This window comes from Stegastes partitus, unplaced genomic scaffold (assembly GCF_000690725.1).
Source record: "Stegastes partitus isolate 25-593 unplaced genomic scaffold, Stegastes_partitus-1.0.2 Scaffold464, whole genome shotgun sequence".
NCBI lineage: Eukaryota > Metazoa > Chordata > Actinopteri > Pomacentridae > Stegastes > Stegastes partitus.
In genome coordinates, this window is record NW_007578195.1 from 77,376 (window position 1) to 99,824 (window position 22,449).

Below are 22,449 nucleotides of genomic sequence, written 5' to 3' on the forward strand. Positions count from 1 at the left end.
CTTTGGGTACAGTGTCTTGCCCAAGGACACTTCAACTGTGGATCGAACCGTCAGCCTTACGATCAGAGGACAACCCACTCTACCACCTGAACCACAGCCGCCCGATGGTATGGTATCACTGCTGAAAGCAATTTGCTGTGTTTGATCAACCTGCTGTTGCAACATCTGAGTTGCTGCTATTAATAGAGTGTTTGTATTGCGTAACAAGTGCTCCACGTTTGCAATGATAGCTGGTTTAAACGCTCGCTGGATACTGTCGTAGATACACATTCTGCACAGTCTAACGCAGTTCAGCGGTTAGTTCCAGCTAGCAGTGATGCTGTGTGTTGAAATGTGAAATATGTTTTCAATATTTTTCCGGTGTTTGTCCTTCAATGAGGCGATCACGATGTTAGAGATACTTCTTAAGGTAATTCAACTCAACATCAGTAATAAACATGAATGCTTCCTTGACAGCATCAGTAAAAACAGATTTTTTATTTATTTTTTCCCCACAAAGGTAGAATTTATTCCATAAATGTTGTTCTGGGCTTAATTAGATTTTTCAGATGTACCTAATAAAGTGGTCACTGGATATATATTATTGTTATTTGTTGGGGTCGTTTACCACTGATTATATATAAAGATGCAGGAACCCTCCATGACTTCACCCACAGATTTCCTAACAGTGGTTTTGAAGCTCGTGGTTTCTCCTAACTGCCAAGTAAACTCAATGCAAAGAGGTGCAACAGGAGTGGAACTGAGGAGGTCCATGCAAACGTCTTTAGGTCATTAACTGTGACAATAACGACCTGTCACTCAAAGCAGCCAAGCCCTTAATAATGCATCCCTTTAAGCCTTAATATCATTCAAATGGGTGACCTATATAAAGATTAACCCTCTATATAGTTGCCATGAACAATGAAATCAGCTACAGAAACCAAAACTGTTTTTGTGCCAAGCTGTGAACATGTTTATTTCTGCTATAAAGAAGGACATTCCAACATGGAGGTCAATGGGGATTGACTCACTTTTGGAGGAGCCTCAAGTGGCCATTACGGAAACTGCAATTGTTGGCTTCATTTTTTAGCCCCAGAAGTTACTGCTTGTTTGCTACCTGTGAAACACCAACCAAAACAGGACGTATAAATAGTCAACACTGACACAAAATAATGTTTTCTAATCAGAAAACAAGCAGAAAAATGCTACCAAAGGATTCTTCACACAATCTAACTTTGCAAAGCTGTCACCAAATGCTTTGGAAAACATGTCAGGAAACACGGCTACAGATGAATCGCTGTTGGTCACTCGAGTTGCAAAAAGTCTGAAAAGCTAAATTTAGCTCAAGTTAAACATGAGGTTGGCACGAGTGCATCACTTGGCCATGAAAACCCGTTCTTTTCTTACCCTGCCCATCGGTGCCAAGCTCAAAAATTATCACGGTTTGAAAAATAAGTCCATTTATGATGATAAAACTGCTCCTAAAACTCATCGTTTGTGTCCTTTCTAAATAAGGACAATAACTAAACAACAGGATGTCCGTCAGCCGACATGACTGTTGCTTTAAAGCATTTAGTCATTGCATCAAATTTCAGAGTGTGACTCATTGCTATCACCTTTTACAGTCAGTGTGCAGCTGCCCTTGAACAAGACCACTCGAGCAACAATTTGACAAATAAAAAGATGTAGTGAGCACAGAGCTGGTGTGTGCACCTCAACAATAGGAACGTGTGTAAATCCATAAAAGTGTGTTCTTACGTTCATGAAAAAACAAGCTAATGTTCAGGGTGTCTCCCAGCAGCTCTTCATGTGGGAGAGTTTGATCTGAGGCTCGTGGTCGACGGTAACACGCATCTCACTGTCAGGAGGTAAAACCCTTCTCAAAACATCAGATATGAATCAGGCAAATTAACAACACCATGAATGCACTTAATTAGACTCAATAAAACTCATTATCTGGCTGCATAACAGATAACCAGGACTTTAAGGCAATAAGCCAATAAGCCAAAATAAATAAGAATTAACATCAAAGCGTAATGGCTTCTGTCAGGATCTCCCCTCTATCACATTCTCATCTTAATGAGAAGTGATGAGTGACTGCTCGTCGGCTCCCAGCTGTCACAGCGGATCACACAGAAATTAAAGCCCCGTCATTCATTTGGCCCGTCTTCACGTTGCACTGTGAAAAGGCCGTCAAGCTAATCAGCTCAGACAGGATGCATCACGTCGTGGTCTGATGATATGAGCAGATTAAAACTGGATTAAATTCCTCCTGAGGTGAAGGAGCACAAACACAGCCCAGCAGCCGTCACAGAGGCCTCGTCTGAACCGACGCAGCGCAGCAAAGAGCAGCACAGCCTGCATGCTGGAGTGTCTTCTACTATACACACACCTGATCCAATTAACACAAATCTGTGTAGCTTTTAATTAAATCTGGTGTTGTGAGAGTGAAACCTTGCATGACTGGGTAGAAGGAGACAGCTGCTCATATCTGACAGCCTAAAGGACTGTCAAAAAAAATAAAGAGAGAGAGAGCAAACAAGTGAAACTGCAGCTACAGCTTCAAGCCAGCATCTCTAACCTGACAGGATGACAAGGTACCGCATTTATGTCGACTGAAAGCACGAACTTCACAAGGCCGGTTCACAAACACCATCAGCTGGCTGCCTGGAATAAAAACTTTTATTGGGATACTGACATTGAAAGGTAATTAGGTCCATTCATGAGCTCTTCTGGTGCTTCTGAACATTGTTGTCATGGAACTGTAAATCTAAAACGTGGCTTTTGTCTGAGCACTTGCTTATGCTGGCATAAAAGTTGAGACTACTTCTTGACCTTAACCATGGTTTGACAAATAAGATAACAGACACATTCAATGCCAAGAAGTCCTCTACAAAACAGTAGGATGGTGTTTAGGAGCAGGTCAGTGAGAGTGTGTCTACACAGCTACTGAATGAACCTAAACAGTAAAGGTCCCGTATTTTTGCCCCATTTCAGCAAATTAATGAAACACGTCTCTAGAATGTGTCTTTTAGATTTTCAGCTCAAAATACTGCAAAGGCGGCTCATCTTTTTCTGATCCTATAACACCATATTGCAGACCTTTTTTAAACAGACCATTTCCGCATCTGTAGCTTTAAATACAGGAGTCTATCCCAGCTGACTCAGGGTGAAGGCAGGTTCACCTGGACAGGTAACCAGTCTATCACAGGGCTACACTTAGAGACAGACAACCAAGCACACTCACATTCACACCTACGGACAATTTACAATCACCAATTAACCTCAACATGTTTCTGGACTGTGGGAGGAAGCCGGAGAACCCGGAGAGAACCCACGCTGCACGGGGAGAACATGGAGACTCCACGCACAAAGATCGTGGGCGTCCTTAGGTAGCGATCATCTGACATGGAAATGTCACCAATTTCACAACATATTAGAGATTTCTCTTCACTCGTTAATATAACACTGGTGAATGCTGACCACCATAGCATCTCCGGCCAAAGAGACACAGTCAATGGAGTGGGTTTGCAACATTTATTGATTGCTTCATGTCCATGCTTTTCTGAATAACAAAACAATAACCCCAACACAAAATTAGTGACTAATCAACTGAAGAAAACATAACTAAACATCAACCAGTAATTACCCCCCCCCAAATAAAGAAGAAATTATCTTACTGATCAGTCACTCATGGGTTTGTTGAAAAGGGATTCCCAGGGCACTTCAGATCTATGGAGAGATGTTTGCAGCTCACTGACCAGCCTCAAATGCATGCCACCAGCTCTACTTCTCTCACCTGATTTCAGTTGGCAAATAAGCCAGGTTTTGAGGCTCCAGCCCTCCAGTGGCACACCTGTTTTGCATCCGGGAATCATGAGAGGCTTCAGGGCTCAGGTGTCCACCAGAGGCAGCCATTTCCCCATTGCCAACAGGGAATCTGTAACACAGTTGTTGTTCTTAACTCATGTGTGTGTGGTTCTGAAATCTGTATTTTAGCAGCAGCTCTGAAATGGATCTGGAGTGACTGGTTAGAGGAAGAGCAGAAGTATCTTATATCTTTATAGCTCCAGGTTATATCAACGATGTAACACAATGAAAAACGATTCTTCTAAATGTGGGACCTTTAATTTAATTTTTTCCATGTTGATGTCATAACTGTGGCGCCCAGTACATCACACCGTGTTACCATCCATAGCCATCACTGCTCTCTGCAATCCAAAGTTAGATGAACTTCCTCATTGACAATAAGGCATTAACATTTTTTTGAATCCTTTTTAAAGCTCTTCTATTAAAGCTTTCACGTTATTTTTTCTTCTGCCTTTTCTCTACTTAACTCTAAATCTCATAACCACAGCACATCATTTAAAAAAAATGTGACTAAACATCCCGTATGTGCATCCTCATCTTGGAAGAGGTTTAACCTTGTTAACTGTACAAACCACAAACGCAGGTCGTCTGTCGTTTCCCTTTTAGATTTATATTCTGTGTGATGTTCTATATAACTTCAGTAAAATCTACTTTAAGAAGAAAAAAGAACGTGAAGTACTGAGTTGTTCAGTAGCTCATATAACTGTTTGACCCCCTGCTGTCTTCACCTCATGTCTGTTCTGTTTCTACTCATCCAATACAGACAAAAATGTCAATAAATAACAATGCTGGTCTGTAGTTGGTTGAGGTGGAGCTCATGTTATCCACTTTATAGACCGCTGTGCACTTTATAATGATGCATTGTGTTGCATATCTAGGTTAATCGTATTCTTTGTGTGTGAATTATAGCTGCTCTGATAAATATAGATTCAAAGGTACAATAATTACCTCTGAAAAGTACTTTTATAAATGGCTGCATCAGAACAGTGTGTTACTTGGTACCACCATGCAGCGTTGTGCTGACGGCCTTTTCCTGCAGCGAGCCAAAGGCCTACATACAGTGAGAGGTCATGTGGATCAATTATTGTAAATCTATTCCAGGTCATCCATACATCCGGCCAGCCCTCCCCCGCCTGCATACCCACTGCGTGTTAGTCATCTATGCATGAGTGAAAGGAGAGCTGTGTTCAGATTACACCTCAGTAATTAAAGGGGTCGACAACATGAAGCATCACTCTGCTTTTATCTGCGCCAGTCTCATCGTGTCGCCCTGAAGACTGTGAAGCGACCAGCGGAGTCCTGAAATGTGACACGAAGAGAGGAAGCTACAGGCAGCGACTTGCTTTTTTGTCTGTTAATTTATGTTGAAATGTTGTGTACAGATTTTCATTTCAGGCAAATGTGGCATAAAAATTTCATATAGCAACAACCAAACAAACTGTTCTTTTAAGTCGCTGGATCTCCAACAGCCTCTGGGTGTTTTTTTTGTTTGTTTTTTTTTTTTGCTCCTGTCACATTTTTCACTCACTGTGAGCTCTTTTTTCACTGCAATATAAAGTCATGCACCTCTATGGAAACAGCACAACCATGGCCAGAGGTACAAAGAACTCAGAACTTAATGTCTTCTGTGCAGAATGACAAACTTATGAAGCCACAGATCTTAAAAAAGGGAAAAGATACATTCATTTGAATATCCATCCATCCATTATCTATACACCGCTTAATCCTCACTAGGGTCATGGGGGGCTGGAGTCTATCCCAGCTGACTCAGGGTGAAGGCAGGTTCACCTGGACAGGTAACCAGTCTATCACAGGGCTACACTTAGAGACAGACAACCAAGCACACTCACATTCACACCTACGGACAATTTAGGATCACCAATTAACCTCAGCATGTTTCTGGACTGTTGGAGGAAGCAGGAGAACCCGGAGAGAACCCACGCTGCATGTGAGTCACACTGAAGCCCTTCTTGCTCGATCACTACACAGAATACCACACAGGAATGATTAGATATTGGATTTGTGCTGATACAGTAGCCGATATTTTCCAACTCCTTTTGGCAGGCTGCCGATGCAGATATATGCACATATGTTTTCCACCTAATTGCAGAGAACATCCGGCCTCTACTGTAGTGGAATCAACATATTATTATGTCTGCTCTCATCCTGATGACTTGCTGGCAGGTGCACACATAAAATATGACACTTTTCAAATGTACACATTCACTGGGAAATATAAGAAAATTACGTCAAATTTACAAGATTACTATTATTACAGCCAGTGCCCTTTCCACATAATGGAATTTGTAGCACACGATATGAAAACGCACACTTTTCTCTTGATGTATAAGCAGGTAAGCTGGAACAAATGTTTGTCATCTTGCTTAAGAAATACTTAAACGATTAATTCATCCATCATCTCTACACCTTAATCCTCACTAGGGTCATGGGGGGCTGGAGTCTATCCCAGCTGACTCAGGGTGAAGGCAGAGGACACCTGGACAGGTAACCAGTCTATCACAGGGCTACACTTAGAGACAGACAACCAAGCACACTCACATTCACACCTACGGACAATTTACAATCACCAATTAACCTCAGCATATTTCTGGACTGTGTGAGGAAGCCAGAGAACCCGGAGAGAACCCACGCTGCACGGGGAGAACATGGAGACTCCACGCAGAAAGATCCCGGGTGTCCTCATTGGGACGCGAACCGGCGACCTTCTTGCTGCGAGGCAACAGTGCTAACCACTGAGCCACCTTGCAGCCCTTAAACGATTAATCAACTATCAAAATTATTTTTGTCTATTAAAAAATCAGCAGGTTACACAACCAATAACTTAAAAACTAACTGCCTTTATATTCAGTAGACTTGAGAAAACTAATGTGAGTTACTGGAGAAGCTCGTGAGCTGGTTCTGTCAGGGAGACTCGGACAGACCAGCCTGTTATAAAACCACTTTTCATTTAAGGAGCTAGTGCATTCCTCAGGATTTCATTTTAATTTGTATTCAGGGTCAGAGTGGAATAGACAGAAAAACACAGACAGGCAAAACCTCGGAGCGGCAGGAGAGAAAGCTCTGCTGGGATCTGAGCCAACGGGGGGAGCGGAGCTGAATTCTCAAGTGTGGCTCGAACCTGAACGGGCACAACCACCGCTCACGCCTTCCTGGGACATTTTATCTTCACCTCTGCACGCCTCCCTATTGGTACACAAGTCTGCAGCAGAGTGTCGCAGCTGGGGGGAGGTGGGGGGTTGTCACATCTGGATCATATGATGATTAAATGCAGCGCCAACAAGCCAATAAGACTTCTGAGAGTTTGCCTTAAGAAAACCTTGACTTTATATTCCACCATTGTCAGAGGATGGGAGAGGAAAGCGGCTGAGCCTGAGCTCATGACTGAAGTTTAAGGTTTCCTCTAATCCGCAGGCTCTACTCTACATCCCTCTTAAAAGCACAGCGGTGACACCAGACAGAGGAGGAGGCACGCAGCCCCGAGGCCGGCAGCCACACTCCGCCCTCATGATAAATTAATTGTCATGAAGCATTCAGATGAATTTCGTGGATATGGGAGCACATACAGGAAGAGAGATCTGATGAAATGTCGGAATAAACCAAACAAACAGGCCCTCTCCTCCTACAGTCTGTCTCTTGGAAAGGCTTCTGCTGAGCATGCAAGCTCATTCTCAGCCTCACAGATGAAATAATTCCTCTCAGGGAAAGGAAAATATTACGACAGTATTTGGCGGCTGCCTGCAGCACAGGCCATAAACAGAGGGACTTGTATGATAACTCCATCTGGACGAGCTGGAATACAGACAGCACCAGGGCTGAGCTTTCTATGGGGAGCCACCAGAGAACAAGGAGGCTGGAATACACTTCCTCTGACCTACGTGGCTGCATTCTCTCTGCAGGCCTTCACGCTCAGCTTCAAAGTCCTGCTCAGACGTCTACGATAATGGTTCACTTCCTCCGCTAGGATAAGACTCATAGCTTATGTAGATTTAAACTGACAGTGGATCTTCCCGTACAAAAACTTCTAACATGAGAAAAGCAAATGTATAGATATCCTCTTTATTGTCTTGTCAGTGTAAATATTGATCTACATTTCTGCTGCCTTGTTGAAAGTATTGAAAAAAAGCAGATCATGCACAAAAATGAAAGTTTTTAACCTTGACAACATGTTCATACGGTGTGTTTTTTATACGCTAGAAGACACGTCATGAGAGGAATAAGAAGCCAACAGCGAGGCTGAATGTTTCTAAACGTAAAGAGCCAATGTTATTGCAGGATGGGGCTTTCTGTGTCATTAGTCATCTTCAGAAATGGTTTCCGAACATGTATGGCCAAATTACTCTAACTTGCATTTGTGGAAAGTAGTTTCACAGTGTTTGAGCAGAGCTGTAGGTGAGCTGGTGAGCTCGAGCTGCAGTGAAGAGAGCAGAGGGGCAAGTGGGGACTTCATGGAGGAACTAATGCCAGAGTAAAATCTATGGCAACAAACAAATATCGGTCTCATAATTAGGAATTGATCGCACATGGAATCAGTCCTGAGTTGACTCAGAGTCGACTCATCTGTCAGCAGAACCACAGCTTGACTCCGTTTCTCTGACGATTCTTTTGAAAGAATTGACGTCAGTATTTGAGTCCATTTGGTATTCATTAGAGGAGGCTATGCACTTTCTGTATTTGTTTAATATGACTTGCTGACTCTTAAACTCTTCGTAGTTAGCATTTATTCTTTAGGCCTTATTGTTAACAATTTAATGCTGAAATAGTTCTATAAAGGAAATTAGAAAGCGTACCTGAATTGAAATGTGTTTCATTTCTCTCTTCATCTTTAACAGACAATCAGCCAGCTAATAAACACATTGCTTTTTTTATGAATTTGTAACTGTTTTATGAGCTGTTAAATATTTAAATAACATTACTGCAAGCTTGCAGTCTGTAGGGGCAGCGCAGCGGTCACTGCAACTGACTGCAGCAAAACGGAGCATGAATGGATGATAGAACATTTAGAATCGTAACAAGAACATGAAAGAGCATCAGCAATGATGCACAACACAGAAACCATCGTCTGGAGCTGATGCATCGGTCAGAAACTCTGAATAGGACAGGCCTCCATGAAAGTAAGCAGGCAACTTAGAAATCATAATAAATGAATCCCTAGATGTAGGATGCAAGTAAACCACATCAAAGAACATAGTAGGAAGAGACTAATAACTAAATGAATTATATGTAGGCTGAGTCTGTTCTTCAGTTGTGACCAAACTGCTTGTAAAAGAAAAAAATACATATTCAGGAAACGTTCTGATGTGGTTTGTGTAAATAAAAACAACACTCTCTGTGTTCTGTTTACTTTTCCTCTTCCTTTTCAATGTGCAATTCTGCTCTGGCTGCCCTTTCAATATCATATGAACACACAGTGGATTCTTCCCATCAGTAAAGTCCACAGAGTTGAGAGGAAAGTCTGCACAAAGAGCCACCGACCTCTCGAGTATCTCACAGTGGGACGACTGTGAAGAATAAAATCAGCACAGCGCTGAGGTGCTCCTGAGCAACGCACTCATTAATATAGTATTTATGCTGTATATATACACACAAAACATTAAAAAATAGTAATACTTTTAAACCATTTGATTTGATATGTCACACTGAGTTCAATCATTTTATGTTTGAATACTTTCAGACTGATACGTCATCAAAATGTAGATAAACTGGAAGCGTGAATCAAGAAAATGCTCAGTGGAGTTCAGTGTAGAATGTTTAGTATTTCTTATTTGGTGTGTAGCTCGACATGCATGCACACACGCACACACACACACACACACACACACACGGTGGCTTTGCTGCGTGAGCTTCGCCCCAAGTCATCACTTTCTAATCCTCTCTCGCTGCTCTCTTCATCTCTCTTCTTAACCTCGGCACCCATTCACGCCGAACCTCCGATCAGTAAAACAGAAGCTGCACCCTCCCTGCAGTCAGACTCAGCCAGTCGTTCATTGAGAAAATACTTCTCAAAGTGCCAATAATGGAGCCTCTGAGCTGTGTGGGCCATAAACAGGCTGGAGGGAGGGAGGGGGGAGCGCAAAGCTGCCGAAACCGCTGCCAGAAATCGCATTGGTTGTGCTTTAAAGCCGACGTTCACACTTGAAAAGGCAACGAGGTCTGATAAAAAAAAAAGGAGAGAGATGACAAAGAGGTCAAATGAGGGTCAAAAAAGGAGAACAAAAACACCCTGTATAGAGGCGTATACAAATGACGTGTGACCAATGCTGAATTATTCTGAATCCCATTTCAACATCTACAGACGTCCTCAAATGTATTCATACGCTCCCATTAAAGAAGGAAAAAACAGCTTCAGTCACTGAAATAAGCTAAAATCGACAAAAGTAGTAATAAATAAAAATTTAATGAAAATCATGACGTTGCTTTTGAATTGTGGTTCAACAGAAATCTTAAAAAAAAAAAAAAACAAGCATGATGGGACCTAAACTAATATTTAGCTGAACAATAATTAGTCCAAGACAGTTTTTTTTATTATTCTTTTCAACCACAATTCAAAAGCAATGTCATATTTCACACAATTATAATTTAGCACATTTTTATTTATTACTACTTTTTTCAGTTTCTAGTTATTTGAGTGACTGTTGTGAATTTTGCCTTTTCTTTAATGGAAGGGTCTGAATACACTTGAGGAAGACTGTATGTTTTTTTAAAATGTACAGGTATGCAAGCATTTGAATTTCTGACAATCTTTGCATTGCTTAAAGACAGATTCAGTCCCAAGAGCAAATATGAGGAAGGAAGTGTCATCGTTAATGTCTGCTGCGTTGGTGGTTTCTCTCTTCTGTCCACACACAGCTCTGTATCAATCACTGCCACCGCCGAAAATAACTAAAGTTCTGCTGCTTGTGATCGACTGTAAGTAAGCTGCCACGAGGTCAAAGTCAAGTTCGCTCTACTTTAACTCACAAACACTATATATAATGATATCATCAGCATAGAAACTCATTAACTGGACAGAAAATGAACTATTTTGAAAAGCAATTCATCATTTCATCTTAATGTCACTCGCAGCCCGCAGCGTCTCCAACAGCGTGACGACATACTGCATCAGCGTGCGCTTAAAGCAGGAACATCAGGGTGTGTGCAGAAAACAACATCTTCTTCCCTTCGATCTCCATTAAAGCATCACTTCAGAAGTCTGTCTCCCACGTGAATACGTTTTTTGACACTGCTGCTGTGATCGTTTTCCCTCCTGACTCTGAACACATCATGTACTGACATTCTTACATCCCACCTGTAGTCTTTTTTGATAGAGAGTGTGGGAATATTTCACCACAACTCCTTCCCCAGTGGATCACGAACTCTTAACTTAAACCTCAGTTACATGTTGTTAAAAACATGTGAGACACAGAAAATGGAAATGTGCCATTTGAAATGTGAATTGCTGATAAAAGTCCATGTAACTAGAGGAACAGGAACAATACGGCAGCCATTCAACTGATGGAGACATCTCTCTGAGGCGGACTGACTGTGTAACTTTAATATTTTATCATACTATACTATAATGGGCCATATTCTGAAGACAGCTCCTAATGCACCAGTAACTCATCTCTCTGATACTGTCAGCAGGTAGCTCGTGCTTCTACCCCCATCCCGCTTCCTAGCAAACATTTGTTCTTCTTTCCATTACAAATAATTTCTCAATTCTGAAAACTAAAAGATTTTATTAATTTGTGGCTAAAAAAAACAGGCGTTTGAATCAATATGAAGCAATTTTCCCTATCAATCTTTTTGTGGCAAAGTCTCATCTTTTCGTTTCCCTGGTGCTTCATTGCAGCAGACCAACAGCAATAATGCACTTAGAAGACTGTGACTTTGGAAGATAATGACTTGATTCGTCTGGGTCGCTGCTGAAGCCTCGCATCAGCTTTGTTTGACCTTTGAAATGTATTTCACCTTTCATCCCTCACGCTTACATCACTCCAGGAAGGGATGTCTTCACAGGACTAAAGGAAGAGGAGCAGTTACAAAGATTTGAAATGTGCTCTGATGTGTGGCCACGTGGCAGCGGTGTTTAATTGTGAGCTTATTCTTTAGCGGAGCTGTCAGCTTTGCAAAGCTGCGACTACGCTGAAGATGTGACGCTGTGAGGACTGTAGAGGGTCTGTTGAAACTCCATCGTGTTATTTTCACCACATGAAAAACTTCTGCTCACTTTACCTGATTCAGATTCTCCAGCTGAGAAGAGCTACAGAGAAGATGCTGTCAGTACATAAAAGGCTCCTACATTTCAAACAAGGTTTAATTCCACATTTTGACCCAAAAACACGGGTTTGTCCTGGTTTCTGCATCCGTCTAAAATTAGTTAAATTCAGTCTAAATGAGAGCATCATTTTTCACTATCAGGGCGTTAAGACAACACACAACTGGGAGTTTACACTGTCTGGAAACTTCAGGCTTTCCAAAGCAGGAAAAGTGCTCTTCTTCTTCTCTTTGTTCCTGACAGCACTTCTCCTTTAAGGGTCCACTTCCTCTGACCTCTGAGAACCAGCAGCCTCGTGCCCACCGTCCTGAGCCAGCAAACGTGTCTGGTGCGCAACACGACACGCTTACAACTGCATACCGAAATAGCGCAGCACGGGAGAAACGCCAACTCATACCGTAGCTGCTCAACAAGTCCCCACATCTCAAAGCACAACCCAAACGTATACGCTGGCCCGCTCTCCTGCTCTGGCACAAAGCGAGGGCGGAAGCTTTACGGGATTATGGTCGCTCTCTGATCAGGAGATGTCGACCAACTCACCGAGACGCTTTGTGGTTCTCTGGTTTGACTTAAACTGGCACGACACTCGGGAAAAAAAATCCCAAAACGTGAGCCGGGTGTTGTGTTAAACAGCTGCACCGCGCTTATCTGAAGGTCAGCTCCTCATGCAGGAGTCTGACTGATAACTTGCCGCAGTCGGAGCTGTGAAGGTGACACAAAGCAGAGTGTTTTCTGTATTCAGGATATGAAGGTCAGGGTAGAGACAGCTGATCCTTCATCTCAACATCTCAGCACCGCTACATGCTGTCAGGCCAATGAAACAGGGCGAGAGGAAATGAACAGAAAGAGAGTGAGGCAAGATGACTGGCTATTCATGCAACTGTGCATGTCTCCAAAACAGTAATTAAGAAGCTCTTCTCCCCGCAGAGCAGCTGCTTTGTCCTTGGCCAGTGGGAGACACTTAACAGTTTTTATGGCATTATGCTGCAGATTACCCGATCATGTTCACACTGAAAACAAAGTTTAGACGTCCTCTGAGCTGCACAGGGACGCTGCCCAGTGACGTTACAACACATTTCAGCAGCAAATGAGATTATATGGGCCGTAATATCTTCATCGCAGCATATGACTCTTTGGTAATTATGTAGAGAGATGATACGGTGACCTACCCCGCCACTTAGTATTCAGCGGTCAGAACAAGACTGTAAAGAGTGTTTCTGAGTTGAGGAAACAGTTTGGGTAATAAGCACTTTCACTTTCTTAGATGACAAGATCAAAAGCATATTTACGTCCGTATGAGTGTGGAGCCAGAAATATATTTGCTCAGCTTGTCACAAAGACAGCTTCAGCTGCCTCGGGGAAACAGCTTGAGTCACACAAATATGGCGAACAAAACCTGCAAAGATGACTAATCAACATGTTACACAATATTTCTTTAATGCAAATTTAAACAGTGCGAAAAAAAAATATGTGAAAAATAGAATTTTGTTGTTTTAAAGGGAGTTAGGTGTTAGCAGGGAACTTCAACTGAAACAACCCGTTGTGATGGTTTTACCTGCTTGTGTGTACGGAAATGAAACAAGATACAAACTGTTAATTAATTAGTGAGCTTGTAATCAAAAGTGTGCTTCTAAACTTCTGAAATTAAACTGCAGATTATTTTCTCCATCATTCAGTTTCACTCTAAAGTATCAGAGAAAAGCGAAACGGTGTAAAAACTCAAAGTTAATTCAGTTTTCTGTAAATACGGCAAAGAAATGCTGCAAATATTCATTTTTGTGAAGCACCAATATCGAGCATTTTAGCTGAAGAAATGACTCAAACATATAAATGAATCTAAAAACAGCTGATTAGTTTTCGGTTGATTGACGAATAGAGTTGCAGCTTCATTAAATAGAAACGTCTTGTACAGATCTTAACTCCTGCACCTTCAAGAGTATTTCACAGTGAATCTGTCGTCTGTTTTCCACAAGGACTGTGTTCAGTCGTCCAAACAGCACTCGGACAGAAACCTGAGTGAGGAACATTTAATTCTTTCGTGTCTGTGGTCAACTTGACATGAGTCAGTTGAGGCATTTCATGATGTTGCACATTCAAGTCACTGCATGTCAGAAACACCACCACATATAGTTTTATGCATTTTGAACATTAAGGTTTGACGTGCAGAACATGCCGAGAGCACACGATGAACAGTTTAAACAATCCAACAGTAAATGGAGCAGCCGAGCTGCAATGGAGCAAGTGACAGGAGGACGATACGATAAAAGGGACACCAGGAGATGACAGCGAGAGCAGGACAACATGCTGACAACATCTGCACATCACGAGAAGCATGAAACCTCCACTGTGTGATTCACATCTCACAGTCTGTTGCAGTTTGCACAGATACTGAGGGGAGGATTAACATTACAGGGATGAGATGAGGGTGGATTTTGTTCAAAGGCAAATAAATATTTAATAAAGTAGGGATGGGCGGATGGATCTCCAATGTATCAATACCGAAGCACAAAAGTTTTTCTCTCCATTTCATGATGCAGCGTTGACATTTACATTAATGGCCGCCCTAGTTCAAATTTTACAGGGACATTAAAGTCATTTTGACACTTGCTTTATTAGCCAAATAGCGTCAATATTCATCACATCACTAATAAATTAAGAAAAAAAAACTCATCATGAGCATTTGCTGGGGCAAAGTGAAAGTATCAGTAACAGTGATCTGAAGTTCAGCATCATTTGGTCGGAGATGAAAGCCTACACTTATGGGATCGCCCATCCCTGTCATGCAGAGCCACAACACAGAGACAACAGTGTGCTTGTACCTCTCTCGGTGTATCGGGTACATTTTACAGCTCGCAGACAACTCCTCTGCAGCAGAACAAGAAGAAAGAGGGTCCAAGTTACAGGGTGAAACATACCTGTGGAGCTTATCAGGAGTTACAGTCAAAGGTTTTCCAGCTGATGCGCATTCGTTCATACTGAGGACCGAACCAGTATCAAGCCAAACATTTTCTACACAGAACAGCTGGAGGGAAAATGCTTGAAGTAGCCTAAAGATGGTAAAAACCAATCTGATGTAGGTCAGACATGCTTATGAATTGAAAACCCCCAAAGTAAGAAAACACCAAACTGAATCGCAGCGTTGCCTCGACTGATATGAAAACACAAGAAAAAGACTCAGACTCACTCGAGGCTCACGAAAACAAACGCCAAAATCACAGCTCCACTTAAACATGGTGGCTCTACAGATTTGTCACACTGGAGGCTGTGGAAAGTGGCTCATTAACACGTACTGTATGTAATAATGAGTCAGTCCAGAGGCTCCTGCAAACGCATTTCTTTTTCTTATGCACAGATCATAACTGGCAAACCATTTTCTGCCCCCACATCCACATATTCAGCTGCACACTGTCCACTTTTGATACGATGCATTCAGGCGCTCCTCTTTAACTCAGAATATGACGTGACCACATTGTTGTTACAGGATCATCATGACTACATCTCCATCAAATCACAGGTTGTACTTGTGCAGGCGCCTGCATGGGTTAGATGACAAGGATAAGTGCTTTAAGACAAGCTGCACACAGCATGAAAGAACCTGCGTGACAAACACTCATTTTGTTTATGGACCTGAAGTGGCTCTTAATCGAGATTCTCCTCCTTCTGTCAAGTGTGTGGAGGAGACGCAGGCTGTTTATCAGGAGTTGTCCAGGTTGCTGTCTGAGTGTGCAGGGTGGCCCAGCGACTAAATCCAGGTAACTGAGATCTGCTGCTCACAGACGGCTGAAGCAGAGCTGATGTCTCGTTCGAGCTCTGAAATGGTAAATGCAGTGAACACAGGCCATCAGCCCAGATGTTCGATTGTTTGTTAGTGTCAAAGGACTGATGTTCCCATTATGGTGTTTGCCACTGACATCAGCCGAATGGCGGACGGTCCACTTTAAGCTTTTTATGTCGACATTGTGGCACGATGCCACGCGCTGACTGCCAGCTCCACTTAGTCTGTCATGTTGGCATCAACACATTTCAGAGCTTTCTTTCTGTGCAGTGAGTCTAATAATGTCCATTACATTTGGAATATGACGGAGAAACTAAGGTCACATAGTTTATGTAAACATGCAGTGAACAGCAGAGGTTCAGCAATGACCCACCGGGGATTATTTTCGGTGATTTTTGAAACTAAACTGAGAGACAATTTGCTACCCTCATTGTGAGTTAAAGCCAAATATCACAATTCATGCTGGAATCTCAGTTATTTAGCACTTTGCCGGCTGTAAACTTGATGAATGAATTTTATGAGCGCTGCATGACACCCTGAGCACGCCATTAGTTTCTGTGCAACTCATTTGAGGCTTTAAGGACGTTCCAAGTTCACCTTTACGACCACTCTCCTTTGTGGGGTCCTGCGAATGAGCTGCGATGTAGCTGTTGTTAACATGAAGGCAATAAACAGGTGAACACCAACACTGCTGCATTACTGCTAGTTTTACCACATCTAATACCCCAAAAATATCACCTGGATTCCTCCACACCTTTGTTAAGCTGGAAGCAAACAGAATATAAGACCATAATGGGATATGCACTAATACGTGATCTTTTGATAAGGAAATGTATAGTGGGGCATGTTAACTCAGGCAGCAATGTTCATGTATTTTTATAGTCACAAACCGCAAAAAATGCATCAGTCAAAGTCCATTAAAGACGACAGAGCGCTGATGATCCTGTTCAGTCATTTAAGGAGCAGCTCAATTAAAATGTCACAAAACTGTCCCAGAGGTGGGAGGCTGACAGCACGGACTCTGGTAATGTGAGGAGGGTTCAGGTGTGTTTGAACCATGCTGGAGGCCTGCATGTATAATTCAACACACACACACAAGTACACACACACAAGTACACACACACACACACACACACACAGAGTTAATGAGACTGAGCACAGCATGTCACCAGTAGCCTCCCAAAGCAAACCCACCCAGAATCCCCTGCACAACAATCGGTCTGGAAGTGGTCCAAGATCCCTGTGTGTGTGTGTGTGTGTGTGTGTGTGTGTGGGTGTGTGTGTGTGTGTGTGTGTGTGTAGCTGATACAAATAGAGTAACAGAATAGAGGAAAAGGAAATCACAGTCAGTCTATTAACTGCAAGTGGCATGAATGACCTCTGTTTGTAGGTTTTATCACAAAAGTACCTTAATCAGTTTAAAACAACCCTCCTGTGTGTCAACCAGAGCTTAATGTGACACGATCAGGATCTTTCAGCATCTAACTTCGACCTTCTTGTGGTCGCAGCTGTCATTTAAACGGACGTCAGACTTGATGAAACGAGGTCAGGCCGTGCGGTTCACTAATGAAGGATCCTTCTCTCGGTGATGTCCACCAGGATGTAAACAAAGGAAACAGCAGAGTGTCACGTGTGAACTGAGGATAACATTCTGATCGATTGCTCCTAAAGGCTTCACACGGTGCAGTTTAACCAGATCAAGCAGTCGCGTTCCCCTAAAAGAAACCGCAAGTCGCCACAAAGTTCACTTTTAACCCGTTTTGCATTTCGCTAGCTGACTAAAACACTTCCAGACAGCAGAGAGGAACCGTGTGAAAGACTGAGCCACAAATCTTCAACTTACCCCATGCTCCGAAGATCTGGATGCTGTTTTTGGAACAGATTCCACTCACTTTCTCTTTCTGTTTTTTTCCTTCTGTCTCCACAACGATTCTTTTCTTCCCTGAAATCCTGTCCGTAAGTCACATTGCTAAAAAGAAAAAAGAAAAAAAAAAAGACAAATCACTTCCGACTCCAGATTCCCCTGTTCCCCCTCCAACAGTACTCCTCTCCGCTCAAGTCAGTTGTTGTACTCCAGCCTGTCCGCCTTCCTTTGTCCGCGGGTTTCCACGGCGAGCAACACCGCGGATCTGTCGTCTCCGTGCGTAATTACGCACCGTGAACGTTTGGCTCAGCTCTGCGGGCCGGACAGACGGAAGAATGTCGATGAAAGTCGGGCAGCAGAGTGCTTTTGGCTCCAACCTCCTCCAGGACTTGTACGTTGTGCTCCCCTCCCGCCTCTGTGCCAGATCACACTGGGATCCCATTCAACTATCTCGGTGGGACCGTGAAGCCTCTCCAGCGCCACCTGATGGCCACAGTGCAAACTACAAATTAGTTCCCCCTGATTCCACTCTGCGTTTAAATGTCAGGATGAGTAACATAACATATAGAAATGGCCTGCGGACAGCCTTAAAGCCGCCTCAGTGCGTATTCATGAGGTGCAGTGTTATTACATCTTGATGCATTTGAAAGTACTGTTGGAACAGTCAAGCAGATGGGTTATCCTGCGCTGTCTGTGCTGCTCTCACGCTAAAGCACATGATTTTTAGTATAAAGCTGTTTGTGTAGGGCTTTCTGGCAATCCTGTCTAAACAGCATAATGTAATGAAATCTGGGGGAAAATAATGTTGAATGTTGTTGTTGATGGGATCAAAATATATAAAACTGGAAATCCACCTGTAAATACACAACATTTATTATAATGCTGTTTTACATTAAGCCCGAATTTACAAAGACTTTGTTTATTAAGGGTTTGAGCAACGATTGTATCACCAAATAATCATCTTACTAAAAAAACACACATATTAGGCACAGCAGAAACACTTTATAATTTAAAGCAACACAGAATACACTGATTTTAAGAATGTTAACCATGTTTATATTCATATATTTTCTACTTTTTTTTTATTTGTGTTCATACTTTTGAAAGTCTATTTATGCCATTTGTCTTTTGCTGAAAGACTTCCAACTGCAATTTGGTCATGTGTATGGAAGCATATGCATAATGACAATAAAAAGGATTCTGATTCAGAATAAATACTTCTGCTGCAGAAATATGACAACAGACCTTTGACATATTAATATCACGCATATCACATCACTTTTTGAAAACCAATTTTCCTTTTCAAACCACATGAGATTTTTAATTTCTGTATAAAAGTGACTTAATCTGACGTGTTGCCATAAAAAAGCATTTAAACATACAATAAATAGAGCATGGCCCATTTAATCATAGCACAGAGAATAAAATACCATAAAATGTAATGTTAAGGCAGACCCAGTGGGAAAATCCAAACGTTTTAACAGAACTGCTAATTGGTAAAAAATAATAATAAAATAAAATGTAAAAAATGACAAAAAGCTGGCAGACATTTTATTCATTTATTTCATCTTATTAAAGCTTCACAGATTTCTCTATGAAACCCCTGAGAATCATTTCTGTGTGCTCGGCAAGAATCGCTCTCTACTCCATTAATTCAAACAGGCTTTGGTTTACAGTCCCCACTGATTTAAAAAAATACCATTTATTTGCATGAATATGAGCTGAACATGGGAGAGCGGAGCCTCAAATGTAGTGGAAGAGCAATGGGAGCACTAATCGTGCTGCTCAGTGGCCTGTTACAGCGATGCAGCTGACTGCTCCTCTGTGCTGGAGGGAGGCAGCAGGGAACATCGGATCTCTGCCTTACTTGTAGAAAAAACCCTCGTGCTCGTTTAGAAAGACACTTCTCAGGCAATCTGAGGCAGTTTGCGGCACAGCTGGACGGTCTGGATAGGACGGACCTGAACCTCCGGGCCTTTGCCTTTAACACACAGGGCATTAATCACCTCTGGCAGCCCAGTGTGCAGACACAGATGGGTCTTCTTGGAGAAGATTGCCCTCACTCTCCGGTCAAGCAGCAGCTGAATCAAACTCACAGTGTCTTTTTCACGCTCACTGGGGCAGGTGGGGCAGAAACCTGAAGACCTGCATGATGTGGTAAACAAGGCACTGTACTGGAAATCAAGTTGGAGAAGAAAAGCTGAAAAAGTTGCCATTTTTAAGAAGCTGTCTTGGTAATAATCTCAATCTGAACCTTATTTTGCAAAAGAAAAAGCTGGTAGAAATCACTTACGTAAGATGAAACTGCTCAGTCAAGCATTCTGTAAATTTCCCCAGTAAGGAGTTTTTCTGTCCACGTATTTATCTTTATATAAATCGCTCGCATAATGTTCACCTCTAAAAAGTCGGGGCTCCCTGTATGACCACAGCTCACTGGGGTGTGAAAACTGACCATCAGTGGCAGGAAACCTTGTGAATGAATCTGTCACAGCTGTGGGATAAATTTTCTGTAAAAACATACATATTTAAGTTCAAGTTTACACGCTTTTGGGAAGCTTTGACATCCAAATGATACACGTTGAGCTGAGAAGCAGCCTGACAGAACCTGTGACACTCATCCACCTGCATGTGCTTAACTTGAAGATGTCAGACCAACACATAACCACACCATGTTAGTTTCAAGTGTTTGCAAGTTCAAACTACACATAGATCAACTGAAAACAGCTTCCTGATGAAATCTAAGAAACACTTTGGTCCTTTAAATCTAGGATCAGGAATTAATGTTTCCCGACTGACCCATCATGAACAGCGAGATGTCCGTCTATCTCCTTCCACTGGTTTCATGTTGTGTTAGTTTGTTGTGGTGAATCAAAGCTGCTGAGCAGATCCAGGAAACACAGTACAGGCAGCTGTATCAATACCCAGCTGGAGGCTCTATGATAAAGATCCAGCATCAGTCAGACCGTAACTCCAGTGTAGCTCATCAGGAGAAATAGATGCATGAACAACAAACTGATAGGAAATATGGAGGTTTAATGTGAGGAAAGTGGAACTTTTCCTTGTTTTCTTACTCAGTAAAAATAAGCTCAAAATGATTCTTTGTTTAAAAGGGTAACCAATGGATTTATTTTTTAAAAAGCAGCTTAGAATGGATAAAATGTGGAGAGAAAAATCTAATATAATCTGTATATGTAATATCCAAATCACAGGATGAGGAAAACATTAATGACTCACGAGTTGGTGATTGCCAAGAGTCAGTATTTAGTACAGTTTACACCATAAGAGGGTCGAGCTAACTGACTGAGCTGCTCTGTTTTTAATCAGATCCACTACCAGCGTCATAGAGACCAAACTGGTCATTTATTTTTTGCTCTTTTCGTGTGTGCATGAAAGATGCTATATTAAGTTTATGATTTTTATAATGCAAGAAGTAATGACAGTCACGTGTTTCATTATTTCCCTTTTCCCATTGGGATTTACAGTGAATTATTTTGGCTCTGAAAATGAAAAACTGATTTTTACAGTGGAGCCCTAATGACTGGACAGGAAATCTCAAAGTTAGATTTTTTTTTCATTCCTAAAGATACAAAAACACATGTTGAATATATATAAGAAAAAGCGGAAAAAAAAAATTCTTATGCGTGCTCGCGGCTCTAAGGCTTTGATCAAATCTGAAACTGCCTCAGGCTTCGTTATTACAGCTCAGGCCTGTCAAAGAGTCAATATGAGTCCGTCTGAACAGCAAGAAAGCTCAGAGAGCTGGAAAAAAGCTCACGGTTTAAGTTTAAAGGATTACATCCATACAGAGCAGCTGGAGGCTGTAAACACGCTTAAACACACCTCAGTCACCTTATGATGATAAAAAGAAGAATAAAGGTCACAAACAATTGACAAATAATGTCAAATTTCACAAGATACATCTCAAATTAGTACAAATATAAACTCAAATAATATATTAGAAATAATATCCACAGAAATTATAGATGTGACGTCTGTGACAGATTTTTTTGCACCTTGGTGGTTATTAATCACACAGACCATGAAATAAACAACTTTACACAATTAGACTCTTTCTCCCATGTGGAGAAAATAAAATGTGTTTATTGATCTGAAATGCTGTCTCACTTCATCACTGTGCTCTGAATTTCCAACAGGAGAACAGCTGAAAGGTCATTTCATGGTTAAAGAAAAGACGAAGAAGGGAAAAAAGATCATAAAAATAAATAAGAAAGAACTGAAATATTAAAAAATACAATAAAAAGATATACAAGTATGTTTTTAGGAGCTGTTGTTTTTTCACCTCTGCTGGTCTAATGAATTATATCATGATCCATGTAGATTTATCAGTGTGGAATCAGGGAATGAATGACTTCAAACCAAACTGACAAACTGTGTGCAGACATGAGGATCTAATTATATGATATTTTTTGAGCTCACAATTTTCTGTTCACCTTTTTAATTATAAAAATCCGGCCATGAAGAAAAACATTTACCTGCTTTGATTTGAGTCCTTCAGTACTGAAGCACAGACGAAGCAGCAGATCTAGAGCGGGGGCGCTGACAGTTTGGCCGATTGATGGGAAATAGTGTGAGATTTATCTGTGTCTGGTGTTATACCAAAATCTGTGGCCTATCAGCTTCTGTAGCGCTGAGCACAAAGATTACCAACTGGGCAAAGCTGGCAAG

General features: G+C 41.8%; 1 protein-coding gene across 1 annotated transcript in view; it reads right to left on the minus strand.

Moving 5' to 3' along the window:
• homer3b (homer scaffold protein 3b) overlaps positions 1–18,146 on the minus strand; it is a 59,397-nt gene extending 41,251 nt beyond the window's left edge. The window contains exon 1 of the mRNA XM_008286676.1: positions 17,743–18,146. Within this exon, the coding sequence (XP_008284898.1) occupies positions 17,743–17,747 (5 nt within the window). The 5' untranslated portion in view covers positions 17,748–18,146. The remainder of the gene's footprint in view (positions 1–17,742) is intronic.
• Positions 18,147–22,449: the final 4,303 nt, after the last annotated feature.